This window comes from Micropterus dolomieu, linkage group LG03 (assembly GCF_021292245.1).
Source record: "Micropterus dolomieu isolate WLL.071019.BEF.003 ecotype Adirondacks linkage group LG03, ASM2129224v1, whole genome shotgun sequence".
Lineage (NCBI taxonomy): Eukaryota > Metazoa > Chordata > Actinopteri > Centrarchiformes > Centrarchidae > Micropterus > Micropterus dolomieu.
Genome location: NC_060152.1, coordinates 12,449,120 through 12,469,475, shown reverse-complemented (window position 1 = coordinate 12,469,475; position 20,356 = coordinate 12,449,120). Strand labels below are relative to the sequence as shown.

At 43.9% G+C, this 20,356-nt stretch overlaps 1 protein-coding gene across 7 annotated transcripts in view; it reads left to right on the top strand.

Annotated features, from left to right (window-relative positions):
• Window positions 1-20,356, top strand: part of pou2f2a (POU class 2 homeobox 2a) — a 63,450-nt gene that overhangs the window by 10,605 nt on the left and 32,489 nt on the right. For 2 of the 7 annotated variants that reach the window (XM_046045905.1, XM_046045899.1), the window contains exon 1: window positions 14,128-14,227. The exons of the other annotated variants lie outside the window; for them this stretch is intronic. In XM_046045905.1, coding sequence (XP_045901861.1) covers window positions 14,128-14,227 — 100 coding nt within the window. Of the gene's footprint in view, window positions 1-14,127; window positions 14,228-20,356 lie in introns of those variants that run through there. 7 annotated transcript variants of the gene reach the window in all.

Genomic DNA, 20,356 nt, shown 5'->3' with positions numbered 1-20,356 from the left:
AGAGGGGGAGAGCAGCGGGAAGTTGCCCAAAGGAGAGGGAGGACAACAGAGGAAGCAGGAAAAATACATCTTTTTATCCCTGCTCCCTCCGTCAAAAGCCCTGTACAGTTCCTCTTTCTGTGTCTGTTTTCTCCTCCTCTATCCCACCCGCCTCTCACTTTGTCCTTCTCTCACCCAAACCCGTAATCCTCCTCCTTTTACCCCACACTCGTTCCTTAATCCTAAACCTCTTCTTCCCTCTCTACCAGCCTTTTTTTTTCAATTGTTCTCCCTCTACCTCTCTGTTACCCACCTCCTCCCTCTTCTCCTTTCTGTCTATCGCATCTGAACATGCCACCTCTCAGCATAACCCTTTTACACACTCCAGATGACTGCAGCACACCTTATTTTTCCTCCTTCATCTCTTGAGCCTTTTTTTCTTTGGTTTTCCCCTGTTGTTTTCTTTGTTATCATTCACACATCTTGTTTTGCCACTATACCTCTGCCCAGCCTCTCTTTTCATTATGTTGCTTGCTGTCCACCTGAGTAATTTAAACGTCACCATCACAATTAATGTCAGAATACGTTCATCAGAGCTTGTTCCAAAATCATTTTTCAATGTTGGATCAATTACCGTGCAGTTGTCACAAGGCAGTTGCCTTTTTTTTTTTCTGTCCCGAGCAAGCTCAAGCTCTCACCAATTTTGTCACTGCAGCCATTTTGCAGGATGTGATCAATTTTCTGTGATTTGGCCTCAGTGATTTCCAGCCCGTCAGTTTCCCTGTTGTGTGATGTTTCAGCAGTGTTGCCATGTATACCTCAACGTTTTCAGCCTTACTTGTGGAATAGGAAATGTTGTTTGTGGATATTGTAGCATAATCATGGACTGATTTTTCCAATTATTAATTATATAACAAAATGACTGAATGTAATGAGCTTTTTTCCTTGCAAGAGGATAAATGAAAATAAAAAAAACTAAATTGATGTTACAACCACAGTGAAAAACTACTTTTGCTTCCATGGTTCTGCTTTTTTGTTGTGAGAGTGGGCTGTAATTTCAACCCTGAGTTTAACCACACAATGTTTCACAAATAGTGTTTCCGTGCCACCTCAGCACTGCTCATATTATTCAGATAACAAGAGAGCCTCTGTCATGTCCTACAAAATAGGATATGTTTTCTTAATCTGTCAATGGCTCCGGCCCTGAAAGACTTCATTTTGGCTGAGCAATGAAAGGCTCAAAAACATCAATATGGCTGAGCAGGATAAGAAGAAAGAGCCATATTCCAAGTCTGTATCACATTCCCTCCATATCCTCCTATTTGTATGGTGCAGATATTGGGTCTCAAGCGAGAAATCAGGATTGCGTTCTCTCAGAATGGCAGCATCCGTCTGGTGAAATGGAATAGGAATGTTATACGGAACCAATGCATCCGGACTTGCCTGGACATCTCAACAATACCACTTCACACTTTCTCTCTCTCCCGCTATATTCCTCTGTATGTCTCTCACTCAATAACTTTCTCGCTCACCATCTCCATCATGCCCACAACAGTGTGGAGGACGAGGTGTGGATTAGGCTTTAAATGTAGAGTTATGTCGGCCAAGCCATGACTGCCTGCCTGCCTGCCTCTCGTGTTGGGTCCACCATGGAAGACTTAATGTCTGTGAAGAGAAGAAAAGACACACACAAAAAAAGAAAAAACAAAATCCACTCTACTTCATACGCCTCTCACTTCTATTCTCTTTGTGCGTTTAACGTGTGAAAAAGGATTGCTGAAAGGATGTCAAGAAGCAAGAAGAAAGAAATAGGAAAAGACAGACAGTTACCCTTGCTTTGCCTCGCCTGTCACACTACAATGTGCATGGTTGATAACTAATTCAAAAAACATGCATGAGCCGGGTTTAGCTTTTCAAATAGCTTGTACATCTGAATGCGATTTAAAGGATTTTTTTATGCAGCTGGCTGTGGCTGATCAATGCTGTTCCTCTTGTCATGCTGTGAGAATATCACATTGGTATACAGTAATTCAGCACTGGGCCAAGGGGGCATTTTTACATTGTCTATTGGTAATGTTTGGTTTGCAGGGTGTGATGTATATGGATGGGGTTTGGGGCTGTATTGTAGTGCGTAACTGTCAGTGCAGAGAACAGTCTCAGCACTGCAGACAGTGATTTCACCAATGTACAGTCACTGGTTTTGCCTCCTGCCTTTTTTCCCCTCACTCATCCTATTTTCAGCCTTTCATTTTTTACACAAGGGGAAAATGAGGAAGAACAAAACCAACATATGAAAACTAAAACATGACAGAGAGGGGAGGGGGCAGGGAGGGGAAGAGGAGGAGGAGGAACAGAGGAAGGAGAGGCAATCTCAGAAAACAAGAGGGCTTTCAAAAGTAAGGGATGAAAGCTAGTCAGGCTGTTATTTTTGAAAAATGATCCTTGTGTAGTGCTCCTCTTAAGAGCCAGGTACATATTATTTTATCTTCCTGAAGACACTCAGCAAGGTGTTTTGGCACAAAAAAAACTCAGCAATGGTTTCTTTTGAGTCGCGCAATTTATTGTCTTTAATGTGATTTTTTACGTCATATTTTCAATCACTTCTCAGCTTATTTGTGAAATGTTTGTCAAACCAGCAGTATGGATTATATCAAAAGGTAACTCCTGAAATCCTGAGCATCCTCAGCATGCCTCTGCTGTGTATTACCACAATATCATGACAACTACTTTTTCAAAAATGTATTAAGTGTATCAGTCCAAACGGGCAGAGTGCCACCATGTTACAAGCAAGCGCATAGTCTCCCTCTCTGTCACATACTCCCACTTTCCTTAACAGAGGCTGTTGCTGGCTGGCCGCTGGCTGAAACCTGAATTAGAGTGAAGCTGGCGTCCACACAGAGTCATTTTGAGTCCCCCCTTTGACCCTTAAAGCCAGGGATCCCAGAGAAAAGATGAGGCACGTGATTTGATGTGATGTGATGTCGGACTGGAGAGGACAGAGAGAGGCTGAGAAAAAAATCTAAATGGCTCCTGGCTTCGACTAAATCAGAGGACATTGTCGAACTCGTCGGTCACTCTAATTGTAAAACACCTGATCGCTACTGCTCCGAGTGATGCTTTAGTTTTCATTCAACATGCTTTGAAGCACAAAGAAGACCGTATTGTCTTGGGGAAAATTTATTTTTTGACATGCTATATTTTGATATTTTATTTATTGATCTGCACATGAGGTTTCTGCTGTTTAAACTAAGCTTAACCTTCAAAGAGCCCGTCAGTGTGTTTGTGTGTGTTCAGATCTGAAGGAATTTCACTCGTCATTACAGCAGTTGTTTGTATTGGAATGTGCCTCTGTGTGTGCGTGTGTCTCTGTGTGTGTATTCAACACGTGTGTCCTGTATCAATAGGTTAATAGCTGAGATGTCAGTTTCAGTGACTGGCTGATTAGTTGTGTGTTCACTAATCCACACTGGGGCGGGGAACTATTGGCTTTCCCATTGATTTTACGTGGTGAGCAGGCAGAAGATAGAGAGAGGGGAGATCTATTGATTGACCCCAAATTAGCCCCCCCACCACCACCTACCAACTCGTTCTGCTGTTCCCGCACTCAACCCCAGCATCCTCATTGGGTGCCCGGGCTGACAAACATTGGGTATGATTGGATGCTTCAACAGGGGGGAAAATGTCTCCTTTTTTGATGTCGTTGATTTGGAAGTGTTGGTCGTTTGTGATTCGGCTGTCAGTTGATTGGCTGTCTGGTGAGGATGAGTGCTACACTGCACTGTGTCTGACCATGTGGGAGCAGCTGGTTTGGATGTCTTTGATGAACCACATAGCGCCACTTCCACAGGGAGGGTATTACTTTTGTGTTTCTGATCACAGACCGTAACCTCATTTGTAACCCTCAGCTCTGTTACATGTTTCTTTTTCTTTCTGGAACAAACGCCAGAATATTCATATGAAAAGCATGGATGAGAAATCGAGCTGCATCCTTCAACTTTTCCTCTTCTCCTCTGTTGTCCTTCATGACGGTCACGCCGCTGCATCATATTCTTCCTTTTTTACTGTTCTTTATCTCCATTCTTGTCCCTAGCTCCCTGCCTTTCTCTGCCCCTCCCTCCAATCCTTGTTTCCTTGGGTCTAAGCTTTGAGCTTTTTCTCCTGAGCCTTTCCTTCCCATATATCACTCCATCTCATCCTTCTCTGTCTGCCTCTGATATTCCTCTTTAGGCCTCCTTCTCTCCGTCACTCTCTCCCCTGTGTCTGTGTAAGCAAGAGAGAGGGGGTTGTTAAACATTTTTCTTCCCTCTTAATTGTTTTGACTGGGCCGATTGGCATCCCGATTAGGCCCATTGATTTCCTGGCGCTAAGTGCATTGATTTTTAAATTTCTTATTGATCCCCGCTCTAAATCTCCTGCACACTCACTCACAGAGTCTCACCGTTCGCAGGGGCAGAGATGGAGAAAAGGACTGAGAGGCGAGGAAGAGGGAAGAGGAAAGAGATTGGTGTTAGGTAAATACACTGGCCAGTGACAGTGTAGTGAATTAACAGAGTGAGAGACGAAGAAGAAGGAGTGCAGGAGGTGAGAAGGGAAAACAGGGTTATGAACTGTGAGGGAAGGTCGACTGAAAAAGCTCCCTAACACAAGTTGGGTAGACACATGCAGAGAAGAAACAAAAGAACAAACAACACAGTTAAATAAACTGCTACTCACACCAAATCTATAATATATTGTCATGATTTTCAGCTTGGACGTGTCTAGCTGTAAGGCAGACGAAAAGCTGTAAAATGTAAAGACAATCAATAATTTTGTAATTATAACAAGCATGAGGGATAGGCAGCGGGTTGCTGGCTTGCTAGCTGCCCAGATGGAACATGTTCAGCTGTGAAGAACGAGTCACTTTATGGATGAACAGAGGTTTATGAGGGATGGACAGATATTGGAAATGTCAGAGATGGAATGGAGTGTTTTGTCTTTGCCTTGCTATTTCACATGGTCTGCAGAGCCTACTGGAGACGTGTGTGTGTTATTTCTGGCTTATGACTGTGTTAGGCTTTAGAGGCCCGCTGGACTCCGAATCTTACATGCCCACTGGTGTTTCTCTGAAGGTGGTGGACCTAATTGGCTGTATCCGAGTGTGTGTGTGTGTGTGTGTGTGTGTGTCCATGCTTGTCTCCATGCATGCAAGCACACTTGTGTTTCTGTGTGTGCGAGCTAAACTATATGTGCACTAAGCTATGTCTCCCTGCATGTATAGACGAGAACATATATGTGTTTTTACATCTGTTTGTATATGTGTGCTGCGTCTGTGTGTGCATTTGACCTTTTCTTGGCTTAAGTGTTAAGGCTCAAATTCAGACATTCAGTTAATAGTGTTTTCTTTTTATAGCCTCTGTACTTGACCAAATTGTGCTAACCTTTTCTAAAGTCATTTGCTGCTTTTCTCTCTCAGCGTGCAGTTGAGTGCCTTGCACAACACACAATATATGGACCATATGTAGCATTACTGTGTTGCAATTACAATTTACCCTCCATAGATCCACTTAAGATAAGTGCTTTCAAATGGCAAGCAAGGAAAAGCAACTATTGTCGGCAACATTGAGAGGAAAAACTTCAATATCACTGCTCAAGGATAATCTAATGGTCTGCAGTGACATTAAATGTATGATGTTTGAAAGACTCTTTAATGGCTGCGTTAGTAGGGTAATGGTGAATCTGGCAATGACAGTGATGATGATGACATTGACAGGGAGACTGTTTTGCTTAAGCTTTCAATGTTTACATTTTCCACTGGCATTGTGACATCTGCAGAAAATGTAAAATAACATATTATTTCATAGCAGAGTGTGTGTTGGCTAGACAATGAGCGATAAAGTGTTTAAAATGCATACACTGGGCCAAGCTGCTGTTTACTTTGTAGTGATGGGGCCTGTGTTTGCTCTGGTGATAGGGATGGCCTTACAGCATGCACTCTCACATGCACACACACACACACACACACATGCTGGTTTGAAAACACACTGATAAATGAAAAATATGTGTCTTTACTCACGTGAGATTGTACAAACACACACACATGCAGGGTCCTGCCGACAATAAGGCTCCAACTGCCTGATGGTCACTCTTACTGACCGCTTTTTTAGATGAGAAATAGGAACCTGCAGACTCAGCACACACACACACACAACCACATGTAATACACGGGCATTGCCCTCTCACCTCGTACACAGATACAGATATGATCAAGAGACACACACACACACACACACAACGGCATGACAGCGATGCACTCGCACTCATACAAACTCAAAACATAACCTTGACCTGTCGTGCGCCCAGACTGCAGTCTCATACATACTTCATCCGTTCACTCAGGGATGTTACACACACACTGAGATACACTTTGGAGCACATATTGATCACATGGATGTTTTAAAAGCACAAATTCATGTCAATGTTCATGTTAAGAGTTTTGTCAAAAAGTGTGAGCTTTAAATTAAGATGACACCTCCCCCTCTAAAATAAATGATGGCTAAGGATAGGATCATTTGAGCTTTTGAACAGATTGGATTCCCTGTATTTTTAGTTTATTTTTAGTTTTAAGTATTTGATAATGAATAATGAATAGGACTGCCACAAACAGTTATTTTCGTTATCGATAATAATGGGTTATAGATCTGTCTGATCTATAAAATATCAGAAAATGTCTTCAAACATTGTGTTTTGTCCAACCAACAGTTTAAAACTCAAAGAGATTCAGCTTACAAGGATATGAAATAGAAAAAAGCAAGAAATATTTACACGTGAGAAGCTGAAACCAGAGAATTTTGGCTTTTTTTCTTGGGAAACAACTGAAAATTATTTAAAAATGATTGCAGAATAATCAATTGACTGATCGATTTATCGTTGCAGCTCTAATAATGAATTTCTTTATTTCTCACAAAATAGAACCATGGCTCCTCGTATTCATCCAGATGTGTCTTTAGAATTAGAGCGGATACAGGCCTACTCAGTGATGAATTTCAGTGTCAAAGACAAATTTGAAATAAATCTCTCGCTATGGACTTCCAGCGTGTGTCGCACTCTGATAATTTCCACAATATCCTCTGCAACCCCCAGGGGCAGATTTTTTTCCTGCTATTTCTCTCTCCATCGTCTCCTGTTTGTTTCTATCCCTGTAAAATGCTGGTTGCTTTGCTGAAATACTGCAGTGCTTTATCTGCCCTCCTTTTTCTCCCTTTAGCCCCCTCCTGCTCTTTTTCCTCCCCCCTCTGTCTTTCTCTCTCCTGGATGGGTTGGGTGTACACCCCCCGCCACCCCTTTAGTTGTTGTTGTTGTTGAAGATGGTGGGGGGGTAAGGGTGGGTGGATGGGTGAGGCAGAGATGGGAGGGGGTGGTAGCAGAAGCAGCCGGACCCAATGACGTGGGTGCGACATGTAACCGTGGCGCAGGAGAGGAAATCAATACATGAAAGGATGAGGAGCACTGGGGTGGATTACCGTCTGGGGCCCTGGCTACTGGAGGGATGGAGGGAGATGGAGGGGGTGTAGATGAGGCCTGGGGGGGTTGGGGAGTGTGTGTATGTATGTGTGTGTTTGTGGAGGAGGAGGAGAGGGAGATGAGGGGTGCTGTGGAGGGCGAGAGGCCAGATTGTCCAGTCCCCTCTCTCCTGCATCCCCTCCCCTGACCAAGCGTTGTTTGAATCTTGACCCCTCCCATCAACCCTCCCATGGCTTCTAAACACTGCTCAGCACCAGTAGGCTCCCATAGGTGAACCTTCAGCAATACACACAAGCTGACACACACACATGCAGGTCCAGTAGACTCTATACTGTTGAGTGAATACGGTTATAGCCACTGTGCTAACATTGCTGATAACCCTACACTATCTGTATGGGGAATAATCGCCTGATATTACCAGTGTAAATTAAAGAGCCCCAGAGAGAGTGTGTGTGTGTGTGTATGTGTGTGTGTGCGTGTGCGTGTGCGTGTGTGTGTGTGTGTGTGCGTGTGCATTTATGGGTCTGCTCGGTGAGTTTGCTGGCATGTAAGTCTTCAGCAGGGTGCGTCTACAGCACTGCCACAAACCAAGATAATAAATATCTATAATAAATATCATTATTATTGGGCCAATCTACCCCAATAACAGAGCCTCTGTGAAAGATGGCACGAGGGACTGAGCTGGATATTGGCAATATATCAGCATTGATTATTGAGAGTGCTGACAGAGAGCAAAGTTAATAAAAACTAATAAAAAAGACAAGGAATACAGAAAGAACAAGGGCTTTAGCTGGATAAGTACGCTTGTTGTACGCTAAAGGAAAGGGAGAGAAGGAAAAGTGGAGGGATGCAGGGAGTGAAAGGAAGGAGATAGTGGTGTACAGTCATGGTGTGTTTGTGTGTCTGTCCTGTTGTATTTTCTGTCTCAACATGTGTATCTGAGTTTGTGAGGGTGTATCTAAATTTAAGTTTTATCACTCTTGGTGAGCATGTGGGACTTTTTTGTGTGGCTGTGAATTGGCATTGACATCTACATACACACACAGTGCTCACTTTTTCTTCTCCTGCATGTGTGTCTTCTTGGATTGATTGAATCTTGGTTCGATCTGAACTCCGTTTTGGGATCCAAAGCTTGCACAACCTTGCCATTGGCTCTAACCGAGATGCACAAACAGTACTTGCCCACTCACACACACACACACACACATACACACACACACACACACACACACACACACACTGGAAAAGACACCAACAAACAAACCTTATAAAAGCCCATGCATCACATCTATATTATCTTGACAAATCTATACATCATGTCAGAGCATGGCTTTATGTGAATATTGCATTTTGCTGTGTGTTATTGGTGTGTGTGTGTGCAGAGAGGATATGAGAAGAGTGCGTTGGCGCTTTGTGCTGCAGGTTGAGATGGGACGGGGCGACAGTGAGAGAGCGTTGTCCATTCTAATAGGGCCTTGTTAGGCCTCTGACAGAGCCAGTAACGCCACTGTTGGTGGCTATTGATTCCCGACCGACGCTGTTATTGATGAGTGAGAATTTAATTCAACCAGCTCGTTTGTCAACATGACATCACCATTTGACTACGACCATGACATGGATGCGAACACCCACCGATGATCTGGGTCACACACACGCACACACACACACAGAAAGGCGAATAAGAGACCACACAAGCACACACACAAACACTTTCCACACACACACACGCACGCACACATGCGGTCTGATTGATACACTGCGTTTCATGGAGGCAAAATAATAATTTCTCACTTGGAACCTGCTGTTGCCGTTGCTTCTTCTGCATCATTTACAATAAAAAATAATTTTGGTCAATTTTCAAACACCGTGTTCAACCAGTCAAATCAATCATTCAAAATGAATAACAGGCAATTACCAAGAGTGCAATAAACTGTATGACTAATGCATGGCCCATGTTATGACTAATGTATAGCCTAAGGATACTTCTGGCTCTTTCTGATTGGATAAATATTTCATGCCACATCCTGACCTACAGCACATGACATAGAAAACATGCTGTGGTGTGTGGTGAGGAATTGAACAATTGTTTTCTATGAATACGTTTGTTTGGAGAGCAAAACCATCACCACACCACCAAATAAAGTACATTTTAACAACCAGGTTTTTTTCCTTTTTATTTATTTATTAAAGCAATACATTAATATTGTGCCTTTTCTTGGAAAATGTAGAGTAATTGCATCTGGTCATTAGTGAGTGACAATTGTCGGCATAAAATAAATGTAATCATAATAAATACGTTTTTAATAATTGTTCCCATTTGCCAACTATGCAAAGAAAAGCAAAGTAAGGTTGCAACATTTTATTAACTTTTTAATTTTGCATTTACATGTCATGCATTAATGATCGAGTGGAAAAACTGTAATAAAATACCAGATAATGTAAAGAATTTCCATCTATTAACAAATGGACAACAGATGAAAAGCACCTTTGCAATCATGAACAAATTTATGTATAGTAAATGTCCTGCTCCCACAGCAATTTGTAGACTTTGCAGAATATACATATTAAAATTGTGACATCCTGCCAAATTTTAAAATTTGTATGATTTTCAGTAGTACATTACAAGTAGTAGTACATTGCAAAACTACAGCATAGACATAATGTAGAAAGTGCTAGAAATGCAATCCTTTAAAAGCTGTATTCATTTTGTCATTTACAGAAAAACAGTGTGACCATTCTTGTGCAGAAAGAAAATACAGATTTCGAAAAACGCACGCCTTTAGAAATATAATTTTAAAATGTCTGCGATGATAAAAAAGTAGATATTTTACACCCAATATACAATAATCACTGGACTTACTGGATACTGCTAGTATCCAGTATTACATATATTATAGTATTTCTCTATCTGACAAAATAGTGGCAAAGAGAGAGAGAGAGAATTTTGGAAGAGCATTTTTCAATACAGCAGGGGGAAGATACAGCCTAGAAAACAATGGGACCAGCTATATATCTCTGTATGGATTGTAAGGCTTGATAGGGAGGGAGTTGGACAATCAGGACCATGTGGGCCCCCGATGAGAGCGGTCCAGCAGGGGTTATTGGCTGGAGCAGACCCCCTGGGGGAGCTCTCTCTCTCTCTCTCTCTCTCTTTGGGCCCATGGGTCTCTCCCAGGGTCCCTGGGGAGTGAAACTGTAGAGACTGACTCGCTGCAGGGGCCCTATAGGCACCAAGCAAGAAACACAGTGAGGGGGGCAATCTGCTGAATTCTGGTGGTCAGTCTTAGACACAGACACACAGATGGACAGATGCCATCTCCAGGTATTATAGCCTTTGGATTCTTGTGATTGAGTCTATTTTACTTGTCTACCTGAAAGAAAAGGCCAGCCAGAGAAAGAAAAGAAAAGAGAAGAGTTTGTTTCTACTTTGAAAGTTTTTAGGACTAACGTTGACTGTAGGATAATGACATCCAAGCATCCTCTGCCTGTTTGAGTTCATCAGAAATTCATCTGCAAGTGTTTTAATGGGGGTGTCTTTTTACACGAGTGCTGATAGTTTTCTGTTGTCTTTTTGCGGTCATGTCAGATGGAGGAAAAAGAAGAGTTTGGTCAGAAGAGTGGGTTGAGGACGAGTCGGGTGGATGCTGTAGGTACTCGCATCCCTCCTCCTCCTTCTCCTCCTCCACACCTCCCCATCCTCCTCTACCCCTCCAACACCATCTTATTTTCCCCTCCTTCAATCTCACACACCCTCCCTCCATTCCTCTCTTCCACAGACGCGCACAACCACACTACATTCTACAAGAAATAATTGCTTTTGTCTGGAAGGAGTGTAGGGAGGAGGGAATGGGGGCGCGCATGGCTCCCTCTGTGGAGAAAGGGGGTCTTTGAAGGACAACTAGTCACTTCTCCCTTCCCTCCTTCTTTCTCCTCTCTCCTTTTCTTGCCTCACTTCCCTTCCTCCCCTCTCTCATTTGCTTCCTCACCTTACTCATTTCTGCTCTTTTCTATCAGTTTTCCTCCTCTCCTTCCATCTATTCTTACTCTCCATCTCTCTCCTCTGTCTCCCCTCCTTCTCTCTCCTCTTCCTCTCTTCTATGTTCTCCTCTTGCTCCCTTCCCCTCCTCTCCCTCATTGGACCTGCGGATGTCATCTGTCATACGTGAAGCGGAGGGAGAAGGACAATAAAACCTGGTTGTCTCCTACAGAGAATGACACATTTTTCATAATTAAGGATACGCCAGTTTGGTGTGCAGCACATATTTCTTGACAATATGGCTGTCTGTTGATGAAGGAGAAAATGACAAGTCTTGTGATAATAACAAAATTGTATGTGCAATTTCCATTAAAACAGGCCTAATCACTCGCAGCATTAAGTGAGCAGGTATAAAGAGCCCTAGGGGAAGGGCCTTTCTGCCCTACAGGAAAAAGAGCTTGCTCATTCCTATTGATTTGCCCGTATTGACTGCGATGTTTAAGGTATAGATTTTTCTATTTAAAAATCTATATTGACAATAATCTAGTGTGTAAGCGCCGGGCGTTGACTGATGCTGGCCTGTAATTGACAGTGTGTAACATGTTGGTGCAGGGAAGGGAGAGGGCAGGAGGCTAGCAGAGGCATGCTGGGGAGGCCGACATGCTTGGCCCAGATGGAGGAAACAAGATCCGGGAGCAGGAGGGAGGAGAGGGAGGTGGTGATCACCTCTGTCATGAAGGAGCTCATCCCCTGACACCCAGACTCTCTTATGTATTTTTATACATTTTTTAACTTTATTTATGTTATGGTTTTTAAGAACCTATTTAAAATGCAAACATGAAAATTGTCCATGCATAGCCTATGTTGCATTTATCTCACTGTTTACTATATTCACCTAAAAGTACCTCCAGGCTGCAAACCAGCTTCATATTTCTCATGCTTGGAACAGCAGTGGTCACTCTTGTCTTCCTATATCTGAATAACATAATGATACACCCTCGTCCACCCAGGAGGGCTTATTAAAAGCAGCTGTGATGAGATAACTTAATTGTGTGCATGCTGGGTATCCTGGTAGGTATTAGCGTTAAGCACTTATAGGTATCCATGGATTCTCTTATCTGGTCTTCATCCCTTCCCAAGCAGGCCTCTAGTAATGCACTGATCACCATTGGCATCATTATAGCCGGTATTATTAAGAGGGGTGAAAAAATCCAGAAATCAATACAGGATACCTTTTGCAGCGGTGGTGAAAATGAGGGAGATGGGGGTGGGAGGGAGGGAGATGGGGGTGGGAGGGAGGGAGGAGGGAGGGGATGTATGGAGGGAGGGAGGGAGGGAGGTGCGGGGGTGGGGTGGTGATGTGTGAGTAGTAGCGGGTCCTCTTTCGTCTCAATGTTGCGGCCAGCCTAGTGGCAGATCGCTACAATCCTGGAGGGAGCCGGGTCGAATGAGCTATTGGGGTTCCCAAATAATAACGGGGACAAACAGACAGACAAAAAAGACACACAGACGGATGGACGGAGATAGGCAAGTGTTCCGATAAAACGGGATACCATAACCGGATCATATACGCTTTCTTATTTCTGTTGTTTTGTGTTGTAGTATTTTAAATAATTTATTTATTCGCTGTATTTATTTATTTATTTATCGATTGATTGCGTTTTAATTACTGCCTTGTGACAGCGCGAGGGAGGAGGAGCGTCAGGGCCAAGCGCGCGCGTTGTGTTTGTGTGCGTGTGTGTGTGTGTGTGTGTGTGTGTGTGTGTGCAGCCTTTTCCCCACTTGTTTATTTATTTGTTGACGTTAGCCTTTTAAAGAAGCTGTTTTAAATGTGCTCGCGACGTGATCCGCAGCTTTGCGCGAGCAGATGAATGTCTTATATGTAGCCTTCATGCAAAGGAGCGAGGGAGAAAGAGCGCGTGCAGCTAGAGACCAAATACAATAGATCAAACCAAATACAGAAATCCAAATAAGACTTTATAACTCTGCTGGCCTTTTACACGGTCTTGTCGTTTCTATGTATCATCATTTACTGTGGTGTTTTAAATTTAAAAGCGAATACCAAAGCTAAGGCCGGCCGGGGATGCTACAGGAGTAGGCTAGTGACTGTTCTCATGCCTTTTCACACCTATAGGAAACATTACTGGTGAGGAGTGAGAGGAAAAATAAGCTCCCGGGCCTTTATGTTTACTCAAGGAGAACGCTTTAGCAGCTCAAGGGTAACAGAGAGACGCAGGTGCATCAACGACGGGCAGGTGACACACAGCCTTTTATTATAAAGCTACTACAATAGGCCTGTAATTGTTACACAACTTTTCCTGTAGCCTGTAGAAGTGAGGTCTGATCTCCTGTCTATCCGTCTGTGTGTTAGTCTGGACTGTACGCTATCTGCTGCACTCAAGGGACCATCCTACATATATGTTCTATGCACATTTACACCAAAACTAATGCCGGCCACTAGTCGACATACATACATGTAAATAAAAGTGCGCAGCTGGGCTACATGTGTACACACATAACGGCGAATGTTGTGAGCTCTCCATACCAAATATTTCCCCAAAGCTGTCTACCAGAGAGACGGACGACGATACAGAAGCTTCAGAAGAGCACAGAGCTTGTTACAGTACTTCTGTCAGATTATTTGCATCAAAACAAGAAGCCGGAGGAAGATCATGTTTGTTCCTTTGCCGGTGCCGTTCGTGTTTCAGAGAACTGCCCCTGACCTCAACGCCTGGCGCCTCAAGTCCCCTCTGGCTCTCCGCTCCAACTCCGGTAAGACATTTTTTTTTCTCTTCTCTCTGCTACACATCCTCCATGTCGGTCAGACTCAGCCATGCAGACCCGCCCCGCCTTGCTCGGTGCCGATGCACTTGCAGCGGGTAGAGCAGTCGGCGCACACACCCACTTACACACGCACACACACTCCTCCGGTTCCTTTTGAAGGCTTAAACAGAGTCCTTTACACTCGCGGGGCGGTTGTTCAAATCAAAGAAGCTTCCCTGGGCGCGCTGGAGCGTTCAGACTGATTGAAATTTAATTGCGTAAAATGTCCGTTTTTGCTGTCCAGGAACGATGCGCCACCGTTTCACCCGTGTGTTGATTAATTTCCACGTCGCCTATTTTCCTTTCTCCGTGTTTTTCTCTCTCATGTCTCCGTCCCCATCCTTCCCCTCTCCTCCACTGCCTGCGCCTGAGCCTCATCCTCCGTCTCTCCCCAACTAGTCTCTCGGCAGGCAGGGAATATTCATGCCAACTTATCGATCCTGTGGAGATCGATTCCTGGGCCGGTGGAAGCAGGGAGAGGGGGAGATAGAAGGAGAGAGTAGGTGCACGGAGGAGTACAAACGTACGAGAGGAGAGAGAGAAAACAGCACCATTCTCTCGTTTTATTTCACACTGTTTTGCGATCGTGCTTTATTTCATGTAAATTATGTGTTGGGACTCGAATTTGAGCTTGCCGAACATCTCTGATTCGCCGTGGTGACTGGTTTTTGCTCTGACTTGCATCCTGGTTAGAGGACAAGGCTGGAAAGTCACTTCCAGTGACTACATCTCTGTGTCCCATTGCTGCTTGGTTGCTGCACGGTTGAAAGCGGTGGAGCAGAGGGAGTGTGGAGTCAGGGAGGGGGAGGGTGCCGGCTGGGGCTGGGGCGCTGTCTGCGTTTCATCTGCGCTGAAGCGGAATAAAAGGACGCATGGTGGGAGCAGCCAGGCTGGCTTCAGTGTGTCACTGATTGCCGTTCAGAGCTCCAGCTCAGTCCAGCTTCGACTCTTTTCTCAGACATGCAACAGCTGCTCAGCCCTTTCCCCCCTCTACATCTTTGAGGGGAAGGATGCGCTGGCTCTGATGTGTTTTCTGTCCTGTATGAGCACACTGATGGACTGCAGAGTATAGAGAAGTAAGGGAGAATATCGTATGAGGTCAAGGAGCTTTTATTTCAGACACATTTCAGTATTGTTGTGAGTTATTCACTAATGCATACACATACAGCAACTTGAGTATCAGGATGTAATGGTGCATAAATGTTTCTGGTGTGCACTTTAGCCAGTGGTTGGGCTCTTAAAGGGGCAGCCCACCCCCTCCCCAATCCAAGTACAGTGCTCCCCTCTCATTTCCAGATCAGTTCGAGCACATTTGATTTCAGAGATGCCAGGCTTCACCCTTACTCCTCATACCCAGTCAACAGTGCACAGCATGTGACAGTGAAGGAATAGGTGACAGAGAGAAACAGATTGTAGAGGGATGAGGGGGGACCTGTTACCCACCTTATCTCTAGAGAGAAGAGAAGGGGTTGGAGGGAGGGCGAGGGGATGGAGCGGGGACCTTGGAGGAGGAGTTTTCGCGCTCAGCACGTTGAAAAATGGCGAATGTCAGAATGAGATAAAAAAAAATGTGGAAAGAGAGAGCGGGAGAGAGAGGGAAGTGGGTGAAAGTAAGAGTAGATGACAGAGTGAAAAACGAGGAGGGAGAGGAAAACCCAGTTTGAGCTTGAGAGGTGAGAGTAAACCACGGATGAGCCATTATGTTGCAGCGTCCGGGGTTAGGGCCAGCATCTGAATAAGTAGGCACACTGATGGGATGTGTACACAGGCTGCTGGACTCCATAGATGGTGGGATAACATTCACAATGCTATGCTGATTTTATTCCATTCTGATAACACAATACAAGGTGCTGTCCTTTTCATACTCCGAAGGTTTGTCTCTAAAAGTGTTCAGGGTCAGTTTAACATCCCAGGACGGAAACAGGACTATTGTTTCTTCAAGAACTGTGCGCTTACAAGCCACAGGGGACGGCATCACATGAGCGTTTTTACTCACAAAAATACCAAGATAGAGTCAACACACCCCAGATGTGTCTTCACTAACTTTGTCAAGTTCAGTCTTTGTGTCCTTGATCTTTGATCTGTGCTTTTCCAACCTCCACTGATAGTTCCCACAAAACATTTTAATTCCCCCCCTCCACCAACACATACAAACACAGCTTTTCTGGGGAGTTATAGGGCTCTTGACTCAAGCTCTTTAACTGGTAGCGGCTCCTTGACTCCTTTGAATTGGAGCTTTGTGCGGGGTCAGAGGTCACAGCATCAATGTTTGACTCAGCCCCAACTGACCCTTCTCTGCTTCCTCTGTTTTCATTCTCTTTCATGTTACAACAGGCCTCGAGCACTCATGCACAACTCCTGTGGGGGCTCACATACACACACACACACACACACACACACACACTGACACATACACATTGTCATGAAACAGACAGACCATCATATACCATAAAACAAGCATGTAAGACCATTTTCCACCTGGATAGTGAGCTGCTCTAACTGATCCAGGTTTGTTCTATTTTTAATGGCACTGTGTCTGTGAAGGTACAGGTCAGGGTCACCACTCTGTGAACTATTTGTGTGTGTGTGTAGTAAAGTGGTTTGTGAAGCCATCAGCATTAACTGGTGTATGAAAGTTTAATGGGACATAGAGGAGAAACCTCAGGTTGATATGATATGATGGGACATCAAGGAGACTGGAGACTGGAGACTGCTTTTCTTTCTCTCTCACTCTCTCTCTCGCTCTCTCACTCACACACTTACACAAACACCTAGATTCAGTTCATCTCAGCTATGCACCTTCTTTCACACACCATTAACCACCATTTCCTACAATATACCATATAACTCTCTCACACGCACAAAGACACCTCAGATTTTAGACTCATTTTATTTCTGTCTCTGAGTAACATTTATCATACATTTATTCATATTTGCAATCCTTTTCTGGTCATGTAGGACCACTCTGATGTTTTTACTTAAAGCAGTGTTTTTACTTAAAGCAGTACTTAAAACGTTCAGTCTTAATCCGTTAATCACCATGTCTGCAGTTCTGTGTCTGTGCTTCATGGCCACTTTCAAGACATTTTTACACGCGTTTTGGGTCTGTCTTCGATGGCTCCATGATGTGAGACCATGCATGTGCTTACCCATTCGCTGAAAGAGAGACAGTGTGTTTATGTGTGTGCACAAGCTTGAGCACACGTGCAAACTAGTGTGTGTAGGTATAGATCGGTTTGTGGAGGGGAGCGTGCAAGTCGCAGTGTTAACATGATTGCAAATGACAAAATGTCAACCTGGGTTTGTTAGCAACATAATGGGGAATCAATAGACACGAGAAAGATGTCAATACTACATGCTTTATTGCATTAAGCTACCTCTCTCCTTCTCTGTAGCCCTCTCTCTCCTCTCCCTTTTCCTTTCTCTCCCACTCCCTCCTGCTCTCTGTCACAATACAATTCTCTCTCCCTCAGCTCCTCTCCCTGTGGTAGTAGAATTAGATTGCAGTATATGAGCCAGCCACAGGGTCCTGAATGCTGCAGGCAGATGGCAAAATGCTTCAGAAGCTAATGGGTCCGGCTATTTACGTATATTAGGCTCACATAGATGCCCTCGACACACTTTGACAAGATGACGAGACGTGGAGCTGCAGCAGTTTGAAGAGAATTGTAATCATAAGATATAAATAAAATCATCTGGCAACAGAAACGGGTTGTATGTGACAATATAGCCCCATTTCTGAGAATGTAATCACCTGCTCTGGCAGTTATGTACTTATGGTTCTTTTTAAATAGAAACATAGCGTTTGGTAATTAAACCTGTTACATGTTTTTTGATTAATCGTCAGTCTCTAAATGTGTAATTATAACATTGCATTATTTGTGTTATAGCAAGGTCTGAAAATTCCTTTTAATCCTATTAACTGTTTTCTTTTTTTCATGGATTAGCACAGGTGTGCGTATGCGCGAGTGGGTTGTATTTGTATACAGAATGTGTATGTGTGCTTCCATTGATGGTTGAGACTAATGTAGTATTAATGCTGATGAGGTCCCACAGCTCATTAGCAACAGTGAGTGGTATTGAATGTCTCCCAGGGAACAGGACAGACCAGGACACACACACACACATATACAGTACATCCTCATCAGCCATTAGTTTATTAATAACCATTACCACACACACATATAAACACTCTCAAACACACACTCTGTCAACATACAATGACCTTTACACATATGCTTTTAAATATGAATTCTCTAACAAAGACACATAGAACATACACAGTAGGACACAGCAAGAAATCATGCAAACGTCTTCATCCGAAGAGCCAGCCATTATTTTTGAATGTGTTCGCTACATATTATATCATTGGAATGGCACACTCACATACACAGACTTACACTCGGAGGAATATTTTTTTATCCACTTGGTTGCTGTGTGCAGTGAAATACAGCCCAGCATTAGTCCTAATCAGAGGCCGGGTGAGCAGGCCACTTAATCAGACCTATCACCTGGAGAACACACACAGAAAGGGATAGATGGAGTGTGTGTGCAGGCAGTTAATCAACACATCAGCAGGAATAAACACATACAAACCACCTGACTCCATTGTGGGTATTGATTTATACCTCCTTCTGTGTTTCTCGGAGCCACTCTCTCTCTCTCTCTCTTTCAGCAACATACAGATGATGTACATACTGAGAACTCATGCACACTTGACCTCTAGACATCCTAGGGACATCCTGTTGTACTCTGAATGTGTGCTTGGATGCTCGGTCAGTGGTGGCCTGGCTGTGATCAGGTTGGAGTGGGCTTCGCCACATGCCTCCAATCATCCACATCAGACTTGAACTCCCGCTGACCATATTGAACAGTTGATCAGCTGGTGTTAGTGCTGTTTTTCACCTGAGATTGCCTGATTTATTCAAACATCAGTGGAAAGGCTTCACAGCAAACTCCATGCATTCCTCCTGTCAGAGGGACCAACGCTTCATGCATTTCTTCGTGGTTAAACATGCAACGCCTAAACAGTCTATATTCTGGGATGACTGTGGTCTCGTAAACAGACCAACAATGTGTTTTCGCCAGCGGCTGTCTTTTTTTGTTGTTGATTGCTGCAGGCTGTCACCTCTGCCACTCCGCTCATGTGCCTGTACATTTAGATAATAAAAAGACCAATAAAACCCAGGGGTTTGATTGGGTGTCTCCCCTTAGCCCAGCAGAGGGGATGACTAAATCAGGGGTCCTTCTCTCCATTTCATTTAGCTGATAAGATTTATGGTAATGAAGGGGTCCTATTAACCTTTGAGGTTCCACTGCTGTCCTTCAGAGTGAGGCTCAATAAGAGTGCTTACCGATCGGGTTTTGAAGCGGAGGCAGCGAACATGTCTGCTATAAGCAATGTCACATCATCGCAGATGCACCCTCTGGAGTGCGCACTCACACAGCTCACACATTCACACACTCACACACACACACACACACACACACACACACACACATACACATACACAACAGAGACTCTCCAAAAGCAGCTCAGCCCTCAGAGAGAGTTGAATGCATGTTTAATCTCCCCCATCTCTTTCTCCTCTCTGCATTTTCCCCTTTCTTTATCCCCTCTATCCTTTCTGCTCTCCATCCTTCTCTCGGCAGGAGCACTCTGTTCTGAAATTAATCTGTTGTACTCCACCACCTCTTCTCCCTTTCATTCCCTTGTGCAAGCTCTCTTATTCTGCCTTTCTTTTATAAGTGCATAGTCCCACTCTTTTTCTCATTGCTTGTGAAACGAAGTGCAAGGATATTAAAAAATACTCCAGAGTTAACAAAAATTGACATGTGATTGATTTAAAAACTTCGTTTTAAAATACAATATTCCAATTAATATTTTAGATTATTGCACCAGTCCTCCAATGTGTTGCTAATTACTTCAGCTGGGCTCCCTTTCTACCTGCATCTATCCATACCAACAATATTCAGTGGATGTCTGTAAATATTAAGGGGGGATAGAGAAAGAGGGGATGACAGAGAGAGGCGTATACCCCTCCTTCTATACAAGGGCTGCACCCCTCTGTCCCTTTG